Below are 27,548 nucleotides of genomic sequence, written 5' to 3' on the forward strand. Positions count from 1 at the left end.
CCAATTCCCCCGATTTATCGTTAAAAAATCATAAATCGGGGGAAGGGGAGGGCAGGAAAACCGGCACACTAAAACCCCCTAAAACCCACCCCCGACCCTTTAAATTAAATCCCCCACCCTCCCGAACCCCCCCCCCCCCCAAATGCTTTAAATTACCTGGGGATCCAGCGGTGGTCCAGAACGGCGGCGGTCCGGAACAGCCCCCTCAATTGAATCCTGTTGTCTTCAGCCGGCGCCATTTTGCAAAATGGCCGCCGCAAAATGGCGGCGGCCATAGACAAAAACGATTCGACGCAGGAGGTCATTCCGGACCCCCGCTGGACTTTTGGCAAGTCTTGTGGGGGTCAGGAGGCCCCCCCAAGCTGGCCAAAAGTTTCTGGGAGTCCAGCGGGGTTCAGGAAGCGATTTCTTGCCACGAATCGTTTTCCGTACAGAAAATGGCGCCGGCAGGAGATCGACTGCAGGAGGTCGTTCAGTGGGGGTTCCGGACCGCCGCTGAACGACCTCCTGCAGTCGATCTCCTGCCGGCGCCATTTTCCATACGGAAAATGGCGCCGGCCATACGCGTATAGCCTGCGCCCTTTTCCGTACGGAAAACGATTCGCGGCAAGAAATCGCTTCCTGAACCCCGCTGGACTCCCAGGAACTTTTGGCCAGCTTGGGGGGGCCTCCTGACCCCCACAAGACTTGCCAAAAGTCCAGCGGGGGTCCAGAATAACCTCCTGCGTCGAATCGTTTTTGTCTATGGCCGCCGCCATTTTGCGGCGGCCATTTTGCAAAATGGTGCCGGCTGAAGACAACAGGATTCAATTGAGGGGCCGTTCCGGACCGCCGCCGTTCTGGACCACTGCTGGATCCCCAGGTAATTTAAAGCATTTGGGGTGGGGGATTTAATTTAATGGGTCGGGGGTGGGTTTTAGGGGGTTTTAGTGTGTCGGCTCACGATTTTAACGATTTTCACGATAGTTTACACACCCAAATGGCAACAATACGATTCCCTCCCCCTCCCAGCCGAAATCGATCGTTAAGAAGATCAAGGACACGATTCACATCTCTACTAAATAAGAGGGAACAATATTGGGTTTATATACTCAACATAGTTTTCCTCATGGAATGAATATTGAAGTTGAATGGGACTATTTTGTGATTTTGGACAATAGCATATGCACTTTTTTTTTTTTTTTTTTTTTTTTTTTAAATATCATGCAAACTTTTCCGGTTGAGGAGGAATTTCTGGGTTCAGCTGCTTAAATGTTGCCTCTGTTTTTGCTTGTATTTCAGAATAGGTAAAATATTTGATTAAACATCAGATCCAATTGCACATCCTTGTTCCCTTTAGCAGAGATTTTTTAAAACATCTACCATATCAGATGAGGTTTTGTACATTAGCTTCTTCGGATTTTCTAAAGTTTTTCAAAATGTACTAAACATACTTATGTGAGACTCCATCTGCCTATGATTAAATTGTGGACCAGCAAGTCAAAAGCTCTTCTTTGTCTCCAGTACCTTATGATGGCACAATTATGTAAATTACCCAGGAACCTTTAAGAATCTATTGTTCTAGTTATGTTAAGGTAGGAAGGGCTATTTATTTTTTTGACCATTACTTTAGCCCTTTCCTTTTCTTTGGGACTCTTTTGGTGCTATTTTAACTTACACACAGGCCGATACGGTACAGTGCGCTGTTAGCCGGCATTTGGACGCGCGTTTTTGACGCGCTAGCTTTACCCCTTTATGCATGTTGATGGCCCTATTAGGTATTCCCGCGCGATTCAGTAAGTAAAATGTGCAGCCAAGCCGCACATTTTACTTTCAGAAATTAGCGCCTACCCAAAGGTAGGCGCTAATTTCTCTGGGCACCAGGAAAGTGCACAGAAAAGCAGTAAAAACTGCTTTTCTGTGCACCCTCCGACTTAATATCATGGCGATATTAAGTCAGAAGTCCCGAAAGTTTAAAATAGTAAAAAAAAAATTTTTGAAATAGGCTCGCGGCTTGAAAACCGGACGCTCAATTTTGCCGGCGTCCGGTTTCCAAACCCGTCGCTGTCAGCGGGCTCGAGAACCGACGCCAGCAAAATTAAGTGTCTGCTGTCAAACCCGCTGACAGCCGCCGCTCCTGTCCGAAAAGAGGCGCTAGGGACGCGCTAGTGTCCCTAGCGCCTCTTTTTACCGCCGGGCCTAATTTAAATAAATTTATTTACTGTATCGTGCGCACAGGGGAGCGGGCGCTCTCCTGCGATTTTTACTGTATCGGCCCGACATTGCACGGCACACGGGACTCAACGAGCCTACCAGGGAGTTATACAACTGCAAGGGTGGTCAGTGAGAGGGCAAGGAAGGTTTGGCAGTTTGGGGGGGGGGGGTCTGTAATGCTTTGGGGGGCCAAATGTTGAGAAAAAGGGGTTGTTTTGGGGGAGGGCTTGTGCCGCTATGTTTTCATTTTTCTCTTCTTTTTTACCTGTTGTGCACTGGGGCCGCCTCTAGGAGTAGCAGGAATGGGGAGATGGGATGGGGCAGTTAGCTACAACTCCTGCACATGAAAATAATACACCTTGTGATTTTTCAGGCAAGCTGTATTATTTGTTAGCATTAAATTACCTAGTAATGAGCTGTGTTGCCTATATTTGCAAAGTATTTGTATGCAAAGCAGCTCATTACCATACTTGTGTTAGCAGGGGTGAAAAATGTAGCCCACATTTCAAATATCATGTGGTATCACTGCATTAAGGCATTTACCATGATGTAAACACCTAACACAGCTAAGAAAATGACCCTCTTAGGTTCTCATCATCTTTTCCTTAGACTACTACAACCTGCTTCTCATAAGTCGCCCACTAATTTGAAGTGCAGGATCAGATAATTTTATACAGACACTGCTTGAAGGGAGCGTTCATTTTCCCTACAGTTCAGTGGCAGTGCTAACAGGTGCTCACCAGTCGACCAGGTGCTCACTCCAAAAATAAATAAATAAATAAATCCTGTGCTTTACAAAATCTGTTATTCAGGCTTTCCCATATTTTGCCCTAATTCTGTAACACTCAGTATGCAGAATTTTATCTTACTCTTGCAGAATTCATGACTGGCCTGGTCTCCTTCCCGCTCCTTCAGTACTAAGTCACCCATCCACACACTCCAGCACTATCTCCCTCTCCTGGCCCTCATCCTCACCATCCCTCAGCAATACAGGAAAGAGTGAATGGTCCTTCCCCCATCTGGCCGGCAAAACAAAAAAACTCTGATTCGTGTTTTTACGTTGACTTTTTACCATTTTTGATACTGTTGTAAGAAACACTGATAAATTCCCAGGAAAAAAAATAAAATATGAAAGATCCTTGCCATCTGATGTACGGTTGGAAAAGCATCACTTACCACAAAATGACATGCTGGTTTGAGAAAGATTTGTTTAGACACACCCAGCCACATCTTTTCAGTAGAAAGATGTAATATGGCAGCAACACTGTCCATAAGGATTTCTACATAATATATTATTCCAGAACAGACAGGATATGATTCTCATTTACCGGTGGCATCAAATGATAGAGTTGTGAAAGAACCTCTATGAAAAATGTAAAGATGAATGCTTACTCTGTGACCCTTTAGACCAGGAAGACCAGGAGCACCAGGGAACCCCCGAACTCCCTAGAACCAAAAAAGAAACACAGCAACTACAATTAGATAGAGTTAAAAGTAAAACAAAGGAGACTAGAGCTCATAATTATTCATTTTGATTTATGAATGCCATATACTACATCATAACCTTGTCTACAGTTCTTGCTTTTATATTCTAGAACCATATCATACAACTAAGATGCTATGCTTTATATCATTCAAAAGATATGCATCTCGGCTGTCTGGTAATTCAAATGTGTTACACACTATTTCATTTCACAGCAAACAGATGCAGTCACTTATTTTCAAGATTTCAACTGTTTCAATCTCCATGGCTGCACAAAAACAGTCTGCATCTCCAGGGCTCTCTCTTTCTGCTTCCTTCAGCTCTATGTAGCGTTGAGCCATCACCTACAATGCATCATGGGAATTGGATGCTCCTGGAAACTAAAATTACTCTCTTCTTTTAATTGTCTTTTGACAAACAAGTTATCAAAAAGGTATAACACCAGAGTAACCTGACAGAGTGGGCAAGAATTTGGATTTTTTTTTGTGAATTTTATATCATTGCTTTAGAGGATGTATGTGTATGTGCATATATTTTGCCACACAACAAGCCAATATTCAGATTCAAAATATACAGGCTCTGTGTGTTTGACTAACAGCTGGATTTATGCGAGCTAAATAATAGGCATGTAGAATGCCAGTTAGGAATCCTGCTTAGGGATCTGGTCTCCTTGAGGTGTTATGAGACATGAGAAGAAGTCAAAAGCATGTGCACATAGACAGCAAGTTTCCAACTGGCGTGCGTGCGCACATTTGTGTGCATATGTTGGCCTGCACCCAGGGATGCGGCCATTTTATAACCTACATGCACATGTGCGCACATATTATAAAACAGCCTGGCTGAGTGCATATATGCACAAAATTTCAAGTGGGCGTGCACATGTACACGCAATTGCCGTTTCTACCGCATAAATATAGGGATATTAAAAGGCATGCACAGACTATTCCCAGTTTTCCCACGTTGTCCCCGATTCGCCCAGTTAAGAGATAGGTCCTCCAAAGCCTGCTAAGTTTAACGGCCTTCACTCCTCCCAGTTAGCCCCGACCCTTAAAACCCTGCAGATCTGCCTAGTTTTCTCTCTCTTTTAATGTACGCGTCATCCATAGCAGAAGTAAAGTTACACGGCAGGGGGTCTTGGCATGCACTGGGTCATCTCAGTATTTACACGCACATCCTAGGTTCACGCCCTGAAGCGCCCATGCTCTGCCCAGACTGCGTCCACACCCCGTGACGTTTGGAAAACTTTAGTGATGTGAACATTTCAGGAGATATGCACATCTCTCAGCGGCTTTTAAAATACACTCAGCGTGCATGAGCTCGACTTCTTCACGCATCCCCTAATTTGATCTCCCAACAATTCCAAAGTCACAGCTTTTCATGTTTCCGTTAAATAAAATTTAATTTCAAAATGATGTTGAGCAATATATGTGTGTGTGGTAAATGTCACATTTTTTAAATATTTCAGCGAGTGTGGTTTTGTATTGATTGGATTATATTAATGCTGTACTGATGAGTTATTTGTACTTGTAGCCTGCCCATCCCTAGTGAGGGTGGGATTTGGATTGGGCTGATTTCTGAATTACTAGATCTACTCTTTATTGTACTGATGTATTAGGCTATTGTTAGATAATTTATCATAATTTATTATTATGATATATTTTGTAGTATGTATTTGTTGTAAATCATTTTTGATCAAGGAAGGTGGTCAATAAGTAAAATAGAATAACATAACTAAATTGTATTCCATTGAATGCATGCCTTTTATAAATATACACATTACAGTAAAGCAGAAATATCTTACTGCAGATCCTGGAAATCCAACCTCCCCAGTTTGTCCCGATCTACCAGATTCACCCTAAAAAGGAAGACAATATTTTAAAAAATTTTACAACACTGTTTGAGTATTTACAATATATGGGCTTTTATAGTCTTTATATATAATACCTCTATATGAAATTCAGGTAGCATAGATATTGTATTATGGAAGTCCATTCCTTGATAATGCAATATGTGCAAACAATGTGCTGGTGTCTCTTGTTATGTAACTGTGTGGTAACACACATCTTTAGCAGTCCTGGAAGCCAATCACGTGTGCAATGATGACCTTATATAATAAGATACACTATTGACTTCATCTATGATATCACTATAAAAAAAAATCTATTAATGTTATAGTTGTGATTTCTTTATAAGAAGGGACTGGGGACATTTTAAAAAGTGCCACAAGGTCAGGTTTTCTGTGACCAGAGCTGTGTGGCTGATAAGACCACACAAGGCATGGCTGCCACTTCAAAGGGCTCTGGGAGACCCATGCACTGGAACGGTCTAACCTCACTTCACTGTGCACTCAATCACTGCGCACAGAAATACAGATAATGGGTTGCCAATCAAGCAAGCAATTTGCTTGACTGAACCATCTCTGCTATTCACAGCATAAATGGAATCTACAGTGTGCACTAACTTGTCCTCATATGAGTTTGAAATGTGTTTTACCAAATGCTTCTGAAATTCAAATAAGTTGCATTTCAAACTCACTTGAGGCAAATTTAAATGAGGACTGTGTCACAAAGCTGGATATTTTTCAACATGGAGGGCAATTCTCATAGCTATTTGCATAATCAAGCAATGGATTTACCACATAAACTGGTTATCTGGAAACCGCCTTCCCTCAATCTGCCTGAGACTAAGCACGATGCTCCAGACAGCATGCACGCATCTAGCTCCATTTGGGGGAAGGGGGTGTTTTGGGAGGGATTGGAACCTGATGCATAAAGGCTGCATTTTCTAATCTACCAGCCAGAAAAGCAAGTGCAAATCCCCTGTGGGTTATTTGCACTACTGCCAGGTTTCACAGGGAACGAACATGCGGGTGCTTGGACTTTGAAATTTGTGTAAAATCAGCAGGTAGAAAACCCTGAACGACTTTTCACAAAAGGAGAGGGTTTGCCAGCTACATGTATTAATTGTAAAGAGTGCAGTTAATGAGGCACTGATGCAGTGAAGGCAGCTACGTATGTTAAATAATAATGCTGGCAGTAATGCAGTGGATGAAGAGGGTGTGACAGGACTGCAATCCATCTAACAAATACAGAGGTTAGCTCTAGGGGCTTTCACGTTTGGCTGGTGACTTTGCTGAGCTTACAGAAATGAATGAGTGGCTAAGCTCATGGAAACAGCAACTAAATCGAATTCACATTCAGCCACGACATGCACCATGCACCTCCAACGTGGCTCTTTTTCTAAATGAGTGATAATGATACAGTGAGAGAGCCTGCAGCCCCACTCCTCTTCTCTTTCCATGCACTTCATCTTTAGATAGGAAGCGGCCACTGTTCCGGTTTGTGTAGCTCCTGTCTCGCTCATTCTCCTCACTGCTGCTCCATCATGTGCTTCGTTCCTATGCCTTTACAAGCGCCTCCCTCAAATGCAGCTAAAAGTAATGCATGCCTTAGAAACCTGCAGGTACTTTCAGCTGACTGAGAAGGCAAATTTCCAGACAGGACTCAGTAAATCACTAGTTACCCCATTAATTTCTCTGAAAATTGCTATGTCCAAGACTAGAAACTCTAAAATTTTAATAAAATAGCTGAAAAATAGTATAGATCACTTACAAATTTTGAATGTAAGTTCCAGTACTTTTAAACAATTATACAAGAGGTCTGTTCCACACAGTTCTGTTTAAGACAGGGTCTATAGTCTGCATATGGCTGATATTAGCAACAAAAACGTCTTTTGCTTCATATATACAGATAAAGATATATCGATCTATAAAAAAATAAAAATGAAAAAATAAAGCACTCACATCTTCACCAGGTTTGCCCGGAGGACCGTCTGGACCACGAGGACCCATTGGACCCTTACAAAAAAGATACATGAATGATCAGGGTAAAAATAAGGTTTAATTGAGGCTGAGCAGGCATGCAGCATACTTCTTTGTATTTCTTTCAGAACCAGGAATCAGTAAAACTCTAGTCTGGGACACTTTAAAATGCTTGCTCAAAGCTGAAGCCATAGTCACAGCACAGGTGGTGAATAAGAAAGGGGTAATAACTAACAACTTCCAAGCATAGCTAGGATTAAGTAGCACAATATAACTTCTCCATTCTGAATGTCTGAGCTGCAATACGTGCCTGCAATGGAAGTAGATTTTGAATAAACGTCATGTTCTCTACTAGATGCATCTTAAGACATGGAACTTACCAAGTGAGTACCCTAGTGCAGCAGGAAAACCAGATTAAATGCTTTATTTAAAATTCAGAGAACTATGGGCCTTATTTTCTAAAGTATCGCAGGCCTGCAATACTTTAGAAGATGAGGGGCGGGGGGCCGAAACGAGGGAGGGCCTGCGCTATCCGGCAGCGATCGCACCATCGTGGTGCGATCGCTGCCGGTTTCGCACCCAATAGCGCCACCATAGGAGGTGTAGCTATTGGGAGCGAAAGCTGCCGCAAAAAGGCCCTTACCTTTTTGCTGTCCGCAGCGTCGGCCCCGGTGACGCCCCGACTCCTCCTCTTCCAGGGCAGACTCCGCCCTGACTCCACCCCCATCCTGGTATTGCGTGCAAGTGCCGTGGAAAATGAGGCCCTATGTATGGTATTGTTGACACTTTGAATGCATTGCAGAATTAGATATAAGAGGACCCCTAAATCTAACCCTTATTAGCAATATTTGCAGGCCCGGTACCACCAGGTGTGCAAACAGTGCAATTGCACAGAGCAGCACACCCAGTGGGGCAGCATCAGGAGATGAGAGAGGCCCGTACTGCTGCCACTGGACATGCCATCAGAGCACAAACATCGGACCAGCAGCTGTTTCAGTTCATTCCGGTGGCGGTGGAGAATGGTTCGGTATCGAGAGGGGACCAAGAATCCATTACTTCCCTCTCCCCCACTATGGTTCAACAACAAGAAAAAAAAAAAAAAATCGGCCAAGTCCGTGAGAGCTCACTCCATGCAGAGAAAAAAAAAATGAGACCCCCACTTGCTCGTCAGGCTCGCGCGCTCCCTCGATTGTTCCTCACGCGCGCACTGGCGGCTGAAGGGAGGGCACGCGCTGCTGCCGCCGTCCACTAGCTCCAACGATGATGCTGCTGCTTCTTTTCCTTCTTCCCCCCATCCACCGCTGACCTTCCCTCCCCCTGCCCCAAACGCCACCATGAAGGCCCTCGCCAGCAGCCACCCCGGCAGTAGAGAGCAAGCTGTAGAAAGCACCAAGGCCCCGGATATGTGTAGGGACTGCAGGGAAGAAAAGCAGTCCTCGGCACAGGGTGCGCACCTGGCCTGTGCTGCTGAAAAGAAATGGAGGTTGCAAGATCTCTTCATACGGGGGTGGGGTGGGGGCAGCTGTTTTGATGCAGCTGCCATCAACATATTTTATGGAAACCCAGAAATACATTGTTATGAAAACTTTCAGTGAAAACAATGAGTCTCACGTTTACCTTTGTACAGAAACAGAACCTCTCTTGTTTTGATTGTCTCTTTCGAGTTGTGTGTTTTACAGGTTCTGTAGTTAGCTACATGTGGGTATTTCTTGTGTCTGGTCTAACATGTTCTGGTAGCCTGAAGTAAAATTGTTGTAAATACACACTGATGTTTCCATTGTTTTCAGTTTTAACTTTTTGCTGTCTCCCATATTTGAAAATAAAGATTGTACCATATGGTCCTGTAAATATTTCAGTCAGACTTTTAGGTTTTATGGGGTTTATTTTAGTTGCTCTTCAGTTTGCATTTTTTTCTGGGTTTTTTTTGTTCATTTTGACCTGACAACTTCGTTTATTGGGCTTGCCCATTTTATTTCTCTCTCAATCCTTTACCTTAATTTCTTCTTTGTTTAAATTAGCTGTGCATGCTTTACACTAGCAAGCTAGTTATGTCCCGGTCCCACTGGCGGCAGAAGCAGGAGGCCACAGCAGAGGGAGCCCATCCTTCAGCTCCTCTTCCAGTGCCAGCCCTGCGGTACTGAACACGTGCAGAGCATCACGAGTATTGAATTAGCACAGGAAGAAGAGCTGCAGAACAGCATTTCTCCATAAAGGAACAGGCTGGCAGCAGCAGCAGCGGAGGAGGAATGACCCATGGACCCTGATTGCCTCGTCTATGTGTGTGTGTGTGTGAATGGGGGGCTGCCTGGGATGGGTGTGTGTGTGTGTGTGTGTGTGTGTGTGTGTGTGTGTGTGTGTGTGAGTGTGTGAATGGAAACCTGACTGGGTTGGTTGTGTGAATGGGAGCCTGCCTAGAGAGTGTGTGTGTGTGTGTGTGTGCACATGCATGCATGGAAGTCTTCCTGGGATGAGCAGGATATGTGTGTGTGAGAATGGGTGCTTGCTTCAGATTTGGGTGGATGTCAATGGGAGCATGCCTGGGGTGTGTGCATGTAAATGGGAGCTTGTCTGGGTGTGTGTGTGTGTGTGTGTGTGTATGTGTGTGTATGTGTATGGGAGGCTGGCTGGGATGGGTGTGTGTGTGTGTGTGTGTGTGTGTATGTGTATGTGTATGGGAGGCTGCCTGGGATGAGTGTGTGTGTGTGTGTGTGTGTGTGTGTGTGTGTGTGTGTGTGTGTGTGTGTGAATGGAAACCTGACTGGGATGGGTGTGTGAATGGGAGCCTGCCTAGGGTGTGTGTGTGTGTGTGTGTGTGTGCACATGCATGCATGGAAGTCTTCCTGGGATGAGCAGGATATGTGTGTGTGAGAATGGGCGCTTGCTTCGGATTTGGGTGGATGTCAATGGGAGCATGCCTGGGGTGTGTGCATGTAAATGGGAGCATGCCTGGGGTGTGTGCGTGTGTGTGAGTGTGAGAGAGAGAGAGCGCGAGAGGGAGAGAGACAAAATGGGGCATGCTGGTGGATTCCAACCTGCCAGCATCTGAAATGAAGATGAGGGCCTGAGGTTGCTGGTAGACCCCAACCAAAGAAGAGCTGGAAACACCTGCGGGTTTGTCTGAGAGAGAACATGTGTGTATGAGTTTGTATGTGTGTGTATGTATAAGAAAGAGAGGAGAACATGTGTGCATCCCATTCCCACTACTCTACAACAATCCCAGGGTGACTGGAAATCAAAAGTTCCCATGTATGGAGAGCATGCATTTTTTAAATTATTTTTTGTTTTATTTTTCAGGTGTTATTTGATGTGTCTGCTGTTTTGAAATATTTTATTGGTATTTGGGACATTTAAAAAAAACTTGTATATGAGTTTTTAATTATTTGATCTATTATTCATCAACTTTTATTGAAATATTATTAGTAGTATGGTTTTAATATTATGATTATGTATTTATTTCTTGATTTTCTTGTTTGATGTTTGAGGAATGGTGATGGTTCTGTTTCTTCATTGTTCCACTGCATAGACTGTCTGGCTTCTTGTGGTTTTCAGTTCAGTTTTTGTCTGTGCATTTGTATTTCTACTTAATTGCTCTATTCTGTATTTGGTGAGGGTCTGTTTATGTTCTGCATGTGTGACTGAGGTGAGGCATTTTCCTAATAGGAAATGTATTCAGGCTTTTAGAGGGTCAAGTCCACACACAACACACATCACAACAGGCCCAATACCATAAGAGTTCCAAGTGTCTTTTTTGCAGGGCTTTCTGATTGGTATCACAGCAGTGCATGTAAATATGTCAGTGATATTTTTACCCCAGAATACTGTACTTTGATATTTTTCATGTAAAATATAAATGCATAACTCTTAACTGTGTGTGTGGAATGGGGCGGGAGGACATTGTGTAAGGCTATAAGGTTCGCCTGGGGCACCTTATACCCTTGCACCAACCATTGGTACGAGGGGTGTGTGTGTCAGTTTTAAAAGATTGTATCACTGAAGGGAGCTAGTCTTTTTCTTTGGTGTGTGTGTGTGGGGGGGGGAGGGGGGGGGAAGCACAGTAATTGTTTGCATACAGGCAGCAAAAAACCTACACCAGCCCTGAATTTGCCCTTGGTTGGTACAGCATTTGTGGCCTCAACAGATCATTCTGGCAGCAGTGTGTGTCCGAGGTGTCAACGGAGCATGCCCCGTAGTGTGAGGTCAGTGAATTGTAGGTATACTAGTACAGTATCTCACTCCTAATTGGTAGGACTTTGTGTACTAACAAAACTCCTATGCCCATGTGATACAAGGAGAGTTGAGAATCAGGTTTAGCATAGGGAAGAGGGAGCAGGTAGCTCACCTTGCAGGGGACACTTGTGAGAGGTCTGTCCCTCCACAGGGAAGAAAGGATGTCCTTTTGGGCTAGAGACCTGAAAGGAGAAAGAAGTCCAGAGACAACTAAGGGTGGAATACTGGTCTCCAATGGGTTTGGAAGAAGAGCGCCTGAGAAAGTTTCAGAGGCTGAGGAGTCCCTTAAAAAAAAAAAAAAAAGATTCCACAGAATCTGCTGGAAAGAAGCTACCAGGAGCCCTAAGGGAGAATAATCTGCCTGGGAAAATCCATAGAGTGTTGGCTGACCAAGCAAATCAGCAAGAAGCTCACCAAAGAGAAAAGAGAAAGGAATGGATAAGATCTGCAATACAAAAAAGGTACCAGGATGGGTCAAGGTGGAAGGGTACCTGTCCCAAACAGATCACACATGTGGGAAGGAAGGCAGGAAACAGAAAGAGATCTGCTTATTTATAGTTTGGACTTTTCAGTTGCTGGGATGCACAGCCATCTGGTGTACTGTTTTCCCTGCTACAAATTTGCAGTAAAGACTTTATTTTGAACAACAGATCTGGAGTGAAGACTGACGTTTTTTTGTGTGACTGACCGGTGTGCAGAGAGCCCCTGAGTAATACAAAATCTTAGGGGCCTTAAAAAGACTGTCTCTCCCCCTCCCCGCACCTTGCAGAAACCAGGGGAGGTCATGGGACGTTGCATGGTTTTTAATCCTCCCTGTGAGCTCCCTGTGACCCTCCTGAGCTAACTGGGATGGGGGCTACATAGAGTGACACAAAATAGGTACATTTCCTCTGCCAATTTCCCCCTATTATCCCTTTCCTTCTTACTAACACTGCTACTACTGTTTATCATTCCCTCAACCGTCAAGCCCTTCTCTCTCCCACATTTCCAAACCTTCCCAAACCCGTCTCACCAGTCATACCGCCAATCCTTTCCATTCCCTCCACCTCCATCTGATCCTTTCCATATCTTCTCTTTGCTCAAAATTGAGTGCAATGGCACCAGCTGCCACCACACCTGCAAAAGTTGTGGGCCAACTGTCTATGCTGAGCCTCCAATGCATGAGATCAGCACAGCCAAGAACTGCTGCCAGCTGGCGCAGCCACACTTTTAAGGTTGATGGGATTGACTCCGTCTGTCACCCCCACTTCCCTAGCTTCTTTGCTGCCAGCATTGGATTGACCAACCACCAAGAGCTTCTTTGGTGGCTAGAGTGATAGGCTCCACCAGCCACCCAGTGTTTATTTGGCAGCCAGCTGAATCGCTTTTGCTGAGTGCCCCTGTCACAGCCTTCTCCCATCACAACCTCCAACCTGGCCTGTCCCAACTAAAGTCTTTCCCTACATCCTGTTTCATAGTCCTCAAACGTCTCTGTTTTCCTCCCATATGGATCAGGGCTTCTGTCCTACCCATTTGGCTGAAATTTGGCACGAGTGCTCCAATATTAAAAAGAGACACATCTACTGACTCTTAAGTATATCAGTTCATAGAGAGAGCCCCCAGTCCATATATATGATCAGAAACATAGATGGACAGACATTGCAATTACAAGAGGCGCTTTGCATGGATATGTTGGCTTTAAAATGTGCCAGTGTTAACCGCATGCAGAGCAACATTGCTTATATGTAAGCTGACAGTACTCTGGGGGGGAAATCTGACAGTCGCTAAGAAGTGCATGGGTTCAGAATGATGTATCTGTGAAGGATACTAAGAGAAGAGGAAATTTAGGGTATCCCAGTAGAGAAGTTGCAATAAATGCTAAAGTGGATCAGGTGCCTTTATGAAAAAAGCAGACAGAGCAGAAAGATTTCAAATTATCCCTGTAAACTGATAAGCAGGTTATTATACAAATAAAAAACATATTTTGAAATGAATGTATACAAATGCTAGATGTCTAAAAAAAATAAGATGGGAGAGTTAGCGTGTATAGGTTGATATAATAGGCATCTGGTGGAAGGAGGATAACCAAGTGGACACTGATACTGGGGTACAAATTATATTGAAATAAGAAAGATCAAATTGGTGGTGGGGTGGTGGACAGGTGGCGCTATTTAGTAGAGAAAGCATTAAGTCAAACAGGATAAAATTTCTGCAGGAGACAAAATGCAATGTTGAATCTTTATGGACAGAAATCCCAGATAAAAAGGAAAATAAAATAGCAGTGGGAGTGTATTACCATCCACCTGACCAGGATGATCAAACACACAATGAAATGCTAAAAGAAATTAGGGAAGTTAATTTCACTGACCCAATACTGGCTGGGTGAATGTCACATCAGGATATTCTAGAGAGGTAAAGTTCCTAGATGAAATAAATGACTGCACCATGGAGCAGCTGGTGTGAGAACCAATAGGAAGGGAAAATTATTCCACTTAGTGAAACACAGGATTTGGTGTGAGAGGTAACAGTATTGGAGCCACTTGGCAATAGTGATCACTACATAATCAAATTTGACTTAATAACTGGAGGGAGGACACTAAAGAAATCTATTGCGACAACATTTAACTTTCAGAAGTGTGACTATGATAAATTGAGGAAAATGGTTAGGAAAAGGAGCTTAAAGAAGCAGCTGCAAAAGTTAAGAATGTATTTATTTATTTAGAAATTGCTTATGTATTGCCAACAAAACACTCAAGGTGGTTTACAATACAATATCCATGAAAATAATAATACAATTCAATAATGAAAATAAATACAATTAACAAACTGAATAAAAGTCAACATATTAGACAACACAACCCAGCATAAGAATCGACATAAAATCATAAATCGAAAGAGTAAACTAAAATCATATATAATCATCTCTTGGATAAGTTAACTGACCAAGTCTAGACCTGCTATTGAGCACATCTAGACTTAGCCGGATAGCACTTATCCAGCTATTAGTGTTTGTACGTGGATATTCAGTGGCATAGCCATGTTGCTGATTATCCTTGTAACTTAGCTGGATAAACTATGTCCAGCTAGCCAGCTTGCCTTTAAATATCAATCTCCATGTGGACAAAGGTGAGCTAGTTGATACAGCGTACCTGGATTTCTAGAAAGCATTTGACAAAGTCCCTCATGAGCAACTTCTTAGGAAATTAAAAAGTCATGGGATATGAGGCAGTGTCTTATTGTGGATTGGGAACTGGTTAAAAGATAGAAAATTGAGAGTAGGTCTAAATGATACATTTTCTCAATGGAGAAAAGTGAATAGTGGAGTGCCCCAGAGATCCGTTCTGGGACCACTGCTTTTTAATATATTTATTAGGGATGTGCATTTGTTTTTCATGAATTATAGACAATTTCAACAAAATTGTCTAATTCATCCTGGTTCAGGAGAACCAAAAAACTAAAGCAATTTTTCTGAAATTTTGGAAAAATTCAGTTTTCGGGTTAGTGCACGCTAACTTTAAAATGTTAGCGCGCACTAATGGGGAGTTAGTGCACTAACCCGAAAATCAGGGTCCCCCACAAAAAAAAAGCCCAAACCACGGGAAAAATGAAATTTCCCATGGCAGGCCGAAAATAAAGCCCGAACTGAAGTGCAGTATCACTGCACATCTCTAATATTTATTAACGACCTGGAAATGGGAACAACAAGTGAGGTGATCAAATTTGCTGTTGACACCAAATTATTCAAAGCTGTTAAATCACAAGATGATTGTGAGAAATTGCAAGAGAACCTTCCAAAGCTGAGAGACTGGCATGCAAATGGAAAATGAAATTTAATGTGGACAAGTGCAAAGTGGTGCACTTTGGGAAGAGTAAACCAAATTATATCTACACAATTCAAGGTTCCACATTAGGAGTCACCATTCAGGAAAAGGATCTAGATCTCATTGTTGATAGGTTGAAATCTTCTACTCATTGTGCAGCAGGAGCCAAGAAAGCAAACAGAATGCTAGAAATTATTAAGAAAGGAATGGAGAATAAAATAAATATCATAATGCCTCTGTATCGCTCCATGGTGTGACTACATCTTGAGTATTGTGTGCAGTTTAGGTCATATCTCAAAAAAGATATAGTAGAACTACAAAAGGTTCAGAGAAAAATGTCCAAATGATAAAGGGGATGGAACAATTCCCTGTGAGGAAAGGTTAAATAGGTTAGGACTCTTCAGCTTGGAGAAGAGATGGCTGAGGGGAAAAAAGATAGAGGTCTATAAAATAATGAGTAGACTGGAATGAGTAAATGTTAATTGGTTGTTTACTCTTTCAAAGAATACAAAGACTACACAATGAAATTACTAGATGATACATTTAACACTAATATAAAATATTTTTTTACTCAACACATATATTAAGCTCTGGAATTTGCTGCCAGAGGATATGGTGAAAGCAGGTGTAGTTGCATTTAAAAAAGGTTTGGACAAGTTTCTGGATGAAAAGTCCATAAGCCATTATTAAGGTAGAGTTGCAGAAATCTACTTCTTATCCCTGGGATAAGCAGCATGGTATCTATCTATCTCTTGAGATCCTGCCAAGTACTTGTGACTTAGATTGGCCACTGTTGGAAACAGGATACTGGGCTTGATTCACCTTTAGTCTAACCCAGTAAGGCAAGTCTTATGTACTTATGTATTTTCTGAAGACAGTAGATCAGCGAGTCACAGACGTGGGTCACATGAGCATCACATGAATCAAGTGGAACATTTTTCTAGAGCCTTGTGATAAAGTCAAGTCTTTACTGAACATGCAAGTAACTTCCTGCACCTCTATGGCTCTGCAGGTGCCGCAGTTTCCCTTTAGTCAAGTTTAGGAAGAAAGGAAGATAGACAATAACTCCCAAAGTAGGGCTTGGTGGGTTTGTGTGACTGGATTATCTGCTATATTCAAAGAACATCTGTTAAAAGGTAAGCAACTTTGCTTTCCTTGAAGACAAGCAAGTCAATGTCATAAGTAGAACTCCCTAGGTAAGAGCTGTCTTGAACAAATAATGAAAAGATGAAGCAAAATCCAAAAACAGGTGACATCTTTTTTATGGGCAGACCCTTTATACTTTTATATACATGGCTTCAGATATTAGGGGTTTACTTCTCACCATATTAGAGGTTCTTTGAGGGTGCTAAAAAATCAGTGTTTTTATATTGTGACAACTTTCCTTCAGTACATTTTTTCAGTTAATTCAAAGTACTCTGCTTACGATATAATATTTCTTGGAAAATAATATATTCTAAACTTTATAACTATACTAACAATTCCCCATGCCCAGCACATTTACAATAAAGCTCTCTGAGGTTACATTAGGCCAAAGCTTTGTTAAAAACCTTAACCTTCCCCCTATGAGAAGATCTTCTGTTGCAGAGATAGGAAAACTAATCCTTGGAAGACCAGTGCAAACCTCAGAGAAGGAGGTTGAAGGAGCGTCTAGGCACAGGCACATTGGAGCACATGGAAAATTCAATATGTCCAAGTTCTTTGAGTTATGCATTGGTGAGCTGATCACTGCAACAAAACTTCTGTCCAGGGCCTGAAGATTCTGTTCTTGGTTCAGGTTTTCAAGCCTTTCTTTAGACTCAAGTAGTGTGATCTAGACAGCTCAACTCTTTGACCTAGCTAACTAAGGCGCCAAAGAGGTTAAAGACCTTTTTGGTGAAACTTGGCCTCTAGCATGTCTTTGGTCAACACCCTGGATCTTGTGATGAACCTTCAAGGCTAGATTCTTTCTAACCTTAATCTCACCAGAGAAATAAACTTGAAGCTTACTCTTTTGGGATCTAAATGCCCCAACCTCATATTTCACAGCCAGGGACATCATGGGTCATCCCAAATACCGTGCTTGTAGCTCACTTTACGATGATCAATTAACAATATTTTCTGTGTGCACTTAGGCTACTGTTTGAGGATGCTATCCAGCTCCTCCAACATGGTGAGAAAAATAAATGAAGAAAATCAAAGGAAGAAATTCTCATAGAGAAGACATCCATGAAAGATAAAAGGGAGACTGGTCAGGCAGATCTAAGAGCATGCAGCACTGCTGAAGAAAAACGCTGGAATCAGCAGAATGCAGGGAGTAGCAATAATACAATGAAACTCAAAAATAGCCAAAAACCTAACTAGGAAAACTAAGGGAATGGAAACAAAGTATTTAAAAAGTTATAAAGTATTAATCTTAGCAATAAAACACACTAAGTTGTGGAGCAGAATAAACTCATCTGTTATTGCCAGCAGACAAAATAAAATTGAGGCAGGTGGGGGGGGGGGGGAACGAGTGTATGGGATACCCTGATTATGTTTAGTAAAGACTATTTAGTCTTTAGCAGAAGTTCAGGAAAAATGTTCTGCTCAACACATGCAGTGGTCACCTGACCTACTTGTGTGAATTTGTTCTGCTTGTCTTCAGAGAACTATTGTTCTCAGCAAGGTATTTTCAGAATTCAAAACGATCTGCATGTATCATTCAGGTTCCCTCAGTAATGAGGAATTGCTCTAGTATGATGAACATAGCAAACAAGTTACCAAGAGTTTGATTAAAGCAACAGTCCCTAATGGACTGTATCGGCAGTTAAATGCCCTGCTTGAAAGAGCTGAAGACTCAAGTTGAAACCAAAGACTTTAACCAGACAGGATTTTTTTTCTTCATTTGCTAATATGATCAGGAGTTAAGTGTCAAGGTCTACTAGTCCTAAAAGAATTTCCGGACAAAGTTCATATACTTCTGATCTTCTTCCACTGAAGGAACACAGGTTACAGTGGTTCACTATATAATCCATAGTTAGGGTTTGATGGAGTCAATTGACAGAAAATGACCTGTCCAGAGAGAACTTTGGCAATATAAAGTTACAATCTATTGTTTACAATGTTTTTTCAGGATATGTATTAATGACATTCTGAAAAGTTAAGTCAATGAACAGGACATTTCTAGGTGATTAATATCCTTTCTTCCATTCAAAATAAGTAGAGCCATTCCTGAACATCCCACTTAACCAACAATGCAGAACTAACTGTTGGTGCAAACATATTTGAACTTACCATTGATCCTGATTCACCAGGTTCTCCTGGGGCACCTTGCGGACCTACACTTCCCTAATAAAGTTAAAAGAAACACAAAATACAGGGAAATTAGAATTATTTTAATTATGCAGAATATAATGCCTTATTTACCTATGCTATTTTCCCATTTTTTATCTATGGGAATTAAACTTAGTAAATCAGGCCCATAGTAAGTAATACCATATTTGCATAGTGCTCCATTATTATTATTCTATATAGAATCCATACAGACAGAAACCTCTGACTTAAGTTCTATTATGAGACCAATAGAAAAAAAAACTGTGTGCATCCTACAATAGATTTTCTATTATTCATGAGGAATTAGGATTCAAGGAGCAGATCTGATCCTGGGGGGGAAAAAAAAACCCCTAGATTCTCTACAGTTTGTGATACCTTGTGATGTGTTTACTTGACATTATGTGCCTTATAGGTAATGCAGATTCCTACAGCATTTCAAGGACAATGTGTACTTTCATTGTATGAACATAAAAGTTATACAGAGATACTGTATATCAGCTTTGGAGACCTTATATGGTCCCATCTTCAGATGCAGGCAGAGGAAATATGTGAATACACAAACTCAGGCTACATTTCTTTTGTTTTAAATAAATTTGCAAAGGGAACAACAATCAAACTGCCCGCCTTGGCACAGACTTCACAAGTACTTTTTAGCCAAGTGGATTGCACCAAAAATCAAAGCAAAATTGCACGAGTAGTTTTGCTTGGATAATTGTCCTGGGAAAAAGTTCCTGCAGAGATTTGGACCTGCTTTATCCATGGGTACGTTTTCTGAGCAAAAACAACGTGTGTAGTTTTGGAAATCCAAAACTAGTGAGTTATTGCCCCCTCTGACCTAAGCCTGTCACTGGGAATGCCTTCACAGAATGAGGATAAAAGCACACACGTTGTAGAACAATGTACCTACTGTTACTTGCATAAAGAATAGACAAGTTTCAAAAACCCAATTCTGTGGGTGAAATGTTGTTTTACTTGTGGAAATGGCTTGGATTATTGCCCTCAACATGTTTCCAGTTATACAGTGTGAGGCCAATATGCAAAGCCTTTTTTTGCAGGTAAAACAGCATTTTACCCACTGAAATGGGCTTTTTGAAAACTACAGGTGAAAATATATGTATTATTCCACAATGCGTGCACTTAGGGGCGGATTTTCAGAGCCCTGCTCGCGTAAATCCGCCCAAAACCGGGCGGATTTACGCGAGCAGGGCCCCTGCGCGCCGGGAAGCCTATTTTACATAGGCCTCCCGGCGCGCGCAGAGCCCCGGGACTCGCGCAAGTCCCGGGGTTCTCCGAGGGGGTGTGTCGGGGGCATGTCGGGGGGCGGGCCCGGTCGTCGTGGCGTTTCGGGGGCGTGTCAGCAGCGTTTTGGGGGCGGGTACGGGGGCGTGGCTACGGCCCGGGGCGGTACGGGGGCGTGGCCGCGCCCTCCGTACCCGCCCCCAGGTCGCGGCCCAGCGCGCAGGAGGCCCGCTGGCGCGCGGGGATTTACGCCTCCCTCCGGGAGGCGTAAATCCCCCAACAAAGGTAAGGGGGGGTTTAGACAGGGCCGGGCGGGTGGGTTAGGTAGGGGAAGGGAGGGGAAGGTGAGGGGAGGGCAAAGGAAAGTTCCCTCCGAGGCCGCTCCGATTTCGGAGGGGCCTTGGAGGGAACGGGGGTAGGCTGCGCGGCTCGGCGCGCGCCGGCTATACAAAATCCATAGCCTTGCGCGCGCTGATCCAGGTTTTTAGCAGATACGCGCGGCTCCGCGCGTATCTACTAAAATCCAGCGTACTTTTGTTTGCGCCTGGAGCGCAAACAAAAGTAGGCTATTCGCGCGCCTTTTAAAATCCGCCCCTAATTGCACAGATGTTCCCAGGGTGGGGTCAGGTCAGGGGAGGCAACAACAGTGTTTTACCCGCAGAAGGGGGCTATTTGAAACTTGACCACCCTCTATACAAGTAAAAGTACAACATGCATCGTCAAACAATTCTCACATACTTTTACCTGCATGCTATGGAGGTGGTCCCAGGGCCAGGACAAAGTTAGAGGAAGCAACAATGTGCACAGTTTGTGAATTTTAAAACTATGTACATTGTTTTGCGCCAGAAGAAGTACCTGCAGAATAAACAGGCACAAATCTCGGCAGCTCCTTTTTCTGCGGCAATAACCAAAGCAAAAAACTATGAGGTAGATTTTCCAACTATGTGCATGCAAAAATGAGCCCGTGTGTGTGTAAAATGGCACACACATGTGTATATGTGATATTTTTAAATGGCTGTCATGATGGAGTCAATCAAAATTATGTATTTATACCTGCACAACCAATGCCCAAACAAGATCTAAAATATAAGCATTCTACTACTGGACCATCATATTAAGCACTTCCGGTCTCAGACCTTCATTGCTTTTCATATAAATCATAGGTCCTGTTTCATTATTTTTTTGCAAATAAAATTGTTAGCCAACTTATCTTTTAGTGATTGCTTGTTCTTTTGTAATCCAAAATATCCTGACATGCACCAAGTTTCGAAAACATATTCTGCATCAGGGGATTGTCATAATACATATCTTTCTCATCAGTCGTCAGGAGCGTCCTTTTTGCTCAGTTTGCTCCTAACCATTGATGAAAAGTCGTGTATTATGATAATCCCCTGATGCAGAATATGTTTTCAAAACACGCTGCATGTCAGGATTTTTTGGGATTACAATAGAGCAAGCAATCACTAAAAGATAAGTTGGCTAACAATTTTATTTGCATAGAAATAAAAAAATAATGAAACAGGATCTATGATTATATGAAAAGTAATGAAGATTTGTGACCGGGACTGCTTAATATGATGATCCAATAGCAGAATGCTTATATTTTAAACATGTTTTAAATGGTAACATACATACATCAGGCATTGTGAGAAAAACTGCACAAACAGAAAAGGGGCGGGCCGGGGAGTTCCAGGGAAGGACCAAAACGTAGGCGTGTAAATTGCTATTTTAAAACCTGTGAAAATGATACATGTAAGACTTTTCTGCTGAATGTCAGATAGAAGTGATTATAAACAGTGTAAAATTGAAAAAAATGATAGGATAGAGGGTCTGGCTGCACTGGGGGGACTTCAGAATGAAGAGCCAGGAGGGTCTTCACGAGCTGCAGATGCACTGGGTGAACTGGTAGACTAATTGGTAAAACTGGTTATTTCATTGCTGCACACATGTTAAAAAATACCCTGACTTTTGCTTGCAAAAGCCAGCTTATGAGGGGGAAAGCATCAAATGAATGTGATTAAAATCTACACACGTATCCTGGTCAAACTGGAAGGACAAACAGCATGGTTATATGAGTTGTGCACACTTAACCGGGTAATTTCGAACTTTTTCAGCTAAGTAGTGCCTTTCCCGCTACTTAGATGGACAAATTTGAACTAACTCAGATAAGTAGAGGCACTTATCCGGATACATTCCAATGTATCCAGCTAAGTAATGGCAGAGCCTTCATTGTCCATTAAGGCTATAAAATGCTACTTTATCCAGATAAGTCCGAACTGGCGCAGCTCATGGTTTTTAGCTATGTAAACATATATGTGCACATAAGTACTCATATTTTATAACTTGCAAATATTATTTGCACACAGATTATAAAATACAGTAGTAAATTACTGTGCATCCATATACATGCGCATATGGGCGCACACTAGCAGTTTTGCAAGTTATCCTCCCTAGGCATATACTTTTGCTTTGATGGTTGGTGCAAAACCCATCCAGCAAAAGTACCTGGGGTGTTTGCACTGGAAGGGCAATTTTGAAACTCCATACGGTTTCCCTTTGAAAATTACAGTGGTGCACCCAATGCCAGTACTTTCATACCCAGGTGTTTTGCACCTGCTTGAGAGCATGTGCAAAGAAGGAATCAGGAAATATGCAAATCACCATGCATGTTTTCCCTCCTTCCGCCTGCTTTTTCATGCCAGTAAGTGTACACAGGCTGTGAAACAAGTGCACAGTTTCACCTGCATGCTGGGAGGTGCAATTTCCAAACCACATTTTTAGGCAGGAACACACACATTTAGACTTTGGAATATTGCTCCCACTCCCATACCATTTCATGACATCACTTACTTGTTGTCCTGGAATACCTTGGGGTCCTCTTGGTCCCACTTGACCCTTGAAAAGAAACGCATGACATTTTTATTGTCAATATATATAATTACTCTTTAAATCAATTATTAAATTAAATACATCACCTGTGCATCATTTTAAATTGTCTCAAACTCTATCTAGTTGACACAGCATACTTTATTTCAAGGACAATGGGTATTTTCACTACAGAGGTCCATCTCCCAATGTGCAGTTTCCTTAAACACTGATCTGTCACAACTCATCTCCCACACTGAAACTGAAACTGAGGTTTCTTTGTTTTATATATCTTCAGTAAATTTTTAAAATATGCTTGGTCCACTAAGTACTAATTTATGCTATCAGTTGGGTAACTTGAGCTAACGAAGAGGTTTCCATTCCACTCTTTGCCACTACGTATTCCTCCTGTAGTGAAGGGCATGTACAGAGTTCCAAGACTGATCAGACACTGGAAATAGGCAGCTGAAAACTCTGATCACCAGAATACAGGAAGTCAGGCTGAAGACACAACTGATACCTGAAAACAGTGTCTTAAGTCGAAACGTTGTCACAAGAGTACAGCGTTATAAAGAGGGGACTGGTTCCAGCATTAGGGTTTTCATCAATATAAATTGAAATTTAGTAATAAGTAATACTGTAAAGCAGTATATACAAAATTTAAAGCATTACTTATTGTTTTGTCTGAAGAGGTACGTGCAAGCATGCCCAGAGGTCATTGCACCGACATGATTTTTCAAGAGAGGAATTTCCTGTCACTTTTCTTGACATCACCTCACCAGGCCTCATGGTCATCAGCATACCGATATGAGCCTGTTGGGAAATGCTGGGGTATTTTAAAGTCGAAACATGCATTGTAAGTTGGATAATTGGTAGGGATGTGAATCGTTTTTCAACGATTAAAATTATCATCCGATAATTTTAAAATAGTCTTAAATTGTTAAAGAATACGATACAATAGGAATTCTAACGATTTATCGTTAAAAAATCGTTAATCGGGTTAGTGCGCACTAACAGAAAATGATACAAATTGACACTTTTCAGGTCAGTTAAGGTCAGTTTAGGAATGAATATGTATTCCTATTGGCTGGCTGCCCTCTTATTTATTGATGTTACCAAGGTTCACACTGAGGTGATGGTTGGGGGGATGGGAAATGGAAACGGTTGGTAGCTTGACAAAAAAAGTAATGTGATCATTCAATGTGACTAGAACTTGTGCCCTATCCCTGATACCGGGAGTGTTGTGATCTTCCTGCATGCAGTGCCGTATCCCTGATACTGGGAGTGTTGTCATCTTCCTGCACGCAGTGCCCTATCCCTGATACCGGGAGTGTTGTGATCTTCCTGCACTCAGTGCCATATCCCTGATACCAGGGGTGTTGTGATCTTCCTGCATGCAGTGCCCTATCCCTAATACCAGGGGTGTTGTGATCTTCCTGCACGCAGTGCCCTAACCCTGATACCGGGGGTGTTGTGATCTTCCTGCACTGAGCAGGGATACGGCACTGCATGCAGGAAGATCACAACACTCCAGGTATCAGGGTTAGGGCACTGCGTGCAGGAAGATCACAACACTCCTGTCTCTCTCACACACACACGTGCTCCCTCTGTCTCTCATCAAGCATGTATGTGTGTATGTATGAGAGAGAGGGAGCATATTGTGTGTGTGTGAGTGCCCTCAGTCTACAACAATCTTAGAATGATATGGAAAGTTGGAGATTTTTAAAACTGGGTACTATTTGATGTGTCTGCTATTTTGAAATATTTTATCGATGTTTAGGAAATTTTAAAATTATATATTGGGAGGGGTGCCAAAGAAGTATCTGCCCCAGATGCCAAATACTCTAGGTACGCCTCTGTATAAATGTACAATTAGGGGCAGATTTTCAAAGGGTTACGCGTGTAACCCCGAAAACATGCTCCTGCGCTTGCCGAGCGGGGCGGGAAGCTGGTCTGGGGGCAGGACAGAGGCCTCCGGCACAGCAGCCTGGGGTTCGAACTGGCCGGCGCGCGCAAGTTACGCCTGCCCAGAGGCAGGCGTAAATCACAAAATAAAGGTGGGGGGATGGAAGGAAAGTTCCCTCCGAGGTTGCTCCGATTTCGGAGCGGCCTCGGAGGGAACAGGGAAAGCCATCGGGGCTCCCCTAGTGCTCCGCACGCGCAAGGTGCACAAGTGCGCACCCCCTTGCGCGCGCCAGCCCTGGATTTTATAACATGCGCCGGGTTGCGCACACAAATTTACGCCCGCACGCATGTTATAAAATCTGGCTCTTAGTGACCTGTAATTACCGTGGTTTTTCAGTATGTGTAAACGTATTTGCTTTTATATGAATAAATTCATAGATGCAGTTTACATTCTCTTACCACTGAACCAGGCATCATTCCCACTTGAGAGCCAAGCCCAGATTTCTCATCAAAACCTCCTTGCATCTGTGATGAAAATGGCTATAAAAAATAATCATTTTAAAAGTGATGATTAGAAATCAATTAATATGCATTCTGTTACTTTCTATTTTCTGCTTGAGCACATTGTAGAAATGGAGTGTTTTACAACAGGGTCCAAGAAAACAAACCGGTAGCCGATCCAAGGTGGCTGTTAACAATGAAAACGAGTAGATGGATCGGAGTAAACAAATTTATTCAAGCATGCCCATCTACTCGTTTTCAGTGTTTTACAACAGGCCTACTGCCTTACTGTGATACATTCTGACTCCTCATCTACTTTGGAATTTCAGTGAGGTTTCAGCACGTTTTTACCAAGCTAAAGCACACTGTTACACATGGGAAAAATGACTTTATATGACCTTTCACTACTTCAAAGAAAATTTAAAAATATATTAATAATTGAACTCTTTCTTTATTATTTAACAGCTAGATATGTAAGAATATTGAGAGCCAGGTGTATTAAATCATTTTTAGTACACAAAATGGGAAATATTTTAGTACACCTTGCCCTACATGTTAAAATAGGTGGTTCAATCACAACTCTAGATCAAAGCAAACATTATACTCATTTAGCCATTCCATATTGTGCATAATTTGCTTAATTATCATCTAGAGTAGCAAAAATGCAATCTGACATAATGAAAATAATAATAAAGTCTAGAATCATATTGTTAGAATGGCACCTTACAACGTTAGCGTTTTTTTACATTCTTTAAGAAGAAAGAATTGGAGGTCTAATTTCAGTGCCATTTGTCTAGATAAATTTGGACCCAGTCAGACAAATGGCAGGATTTGAAAATCTAGCCACAATGACGCTCTTGGTTAGCTGGATAACTTTTTATTCAGATAATAAATTATGCAGCTAACTCGAGAGTGGGGTGGGAATGTTCAGGAGCAAAGCCAGCTATCCAGCTAATACAGCTGGATAACTTTAAAGCTACATAAACCACATTGCTAAATATCCCTGCAAAGTTAACCGCATAAGCTTATCCGGCTAACTATGCTAGTCAGACAGTGGCTGAATATAGCTCTATAAAGGTATTCTAGCACAGAGTATCTGTGCACGTCTGCATGTGTGACAGAGCAGAAGATAATGTGTAATTCAGTATGCTTCATAATCCAATCTAGAGCTTCATTTAACACATACCTGACCAGGATGCGATGGGTTTCCTGGCGGGCCAGGATCACCGGGCTGACCTGGAATACCAGGTTCACCATCAAGACCAGGAGGGCCACGGGCACCCTAAAATAAAAATTAACATGTAATAAGATATATATATATGCCAAACTAGCAGGATCATCTATTAACTCGTGTTATGGCATTTTCGCGTGTGAAAAACGCCTTAAGGCATGCGAAAAGCACCATAACGCATGGTGCGATGCAAATTTTTAAAAGGGGAGGGATTGGAGAGGAGTTAGGGGCAGGAATTTTATAAAAGTGGGCTGGCTTTGCAAAATATGAAGCCATAACGCATAATATCGCACAGTTTTAATGCTGAAAGTGATTACACCTTTTTCAATAGCGTTAAGCTGTGTGATGTCATGTGATATGCCCATAACACAATTTATGATTTTTTTTTTTTTGGCAAATTCTGTTTTGGGCATTTTTAGGCTGGGGGAGGGCCTCCGATGTGGGGAGGGGGGGAGGGGAGGGAGAGAGAGAGAGAAAGAGCCTCTGGGGGTGGCACCATAGTAAGCAGCTATTTATGCTACTATAGGAGGCCCACCTAGTTACTCGAGGTGAGGTTTAGGTAGTAGTGTAGGGGGTTAGGGGTCACTTTGACATGCAGAGTGAGATGTACCACAGAACAGTGCACTCTTGTGAAGATCTGATGTCTTTCGGAGTGTGGAAACTCACACAACGATGAGATTTGTACAATGTTCTCTCAATGTAGCTTGATGTTACCCAGGTAGAGTCCATCAAGCTAGGTTGAGAGAATATTATACAAATCTAATCACTGTGTGAGTTTCCTCACTCCGAAAGGCATCAGATCTTCACAAGAGTGCACTGTTATGTTCGAACGTCTCACTCTGCATGTAAAAGTGGCCCCTAACCCCTACACTACTACCTAAACCTCACCTTGAGTTACTAGGTGGGCCTCCTATAGTAGCATAAATAGCTAACTACTACATAAGCCTTGTAGATAGATTGAGAGAAAGTGACTTTTTCTCTCTTTTTGCA

At 42.4% G+C, this 27,548-nt stretch overlaps 1 protein-coding gene across 1 annotated transcript in view; it reads right to left on the minus strand.

The window, feature by feature from the left end:
* COL5A2 (collagen type V alpha 2 chain) overlaps positions 1–27,548 on the minus strand; it is a 333,570-nt gene that overhangs the window by 122,505 nt on the left and 183,517 nt on the right. Inside the window, exons 7-13 of the mRNA XM_029605983.1 lie at positions 26,514–26,609; positions 25,286–25,366; positions 22,907–22,951; positions 18,779–18,832; positions 7,479–7,532; positions 5,478–5,531; positions 3,586–3,639 (exon numbers count right to left, since the gene is read on the minus strand). Of these exons, the coding sequence (XP_029461843.1) occupies positions 3,586–3,639; positions 5,478–5,531; positions 7,479–7,532; positions 18,779–18,832; positions 22,907–22,951; positions 25,286–25,366; positions 26,514–26,609 (438 nt within the window). The remainder of the gene's footprint in view (positions 1–3,585; positions 3,640–5,477; positions 5,532–7,478; positions 7,533–18,778; positions 18,833–22,906; positions 22,952–25,285; positions 25,367–26,513; positions 26,610–27,548) is intronic.

This window comes from Rhinatrema bivittatum, chromosome 6 (genome assembly GCF_901001135.1).
Source record: "Rhinatrema bivittatum chromosome 6, aRhiBiv1.1, whole genome shotgun sequence".
Taxonomy (NCBI): domain Eukaryota; kingdom Metazoa; phylum Chordata; class Amphibia; order Gymnophiona; family Rhinatrematidae; genus Rhinatrema; species Rhinatrema bivittatum.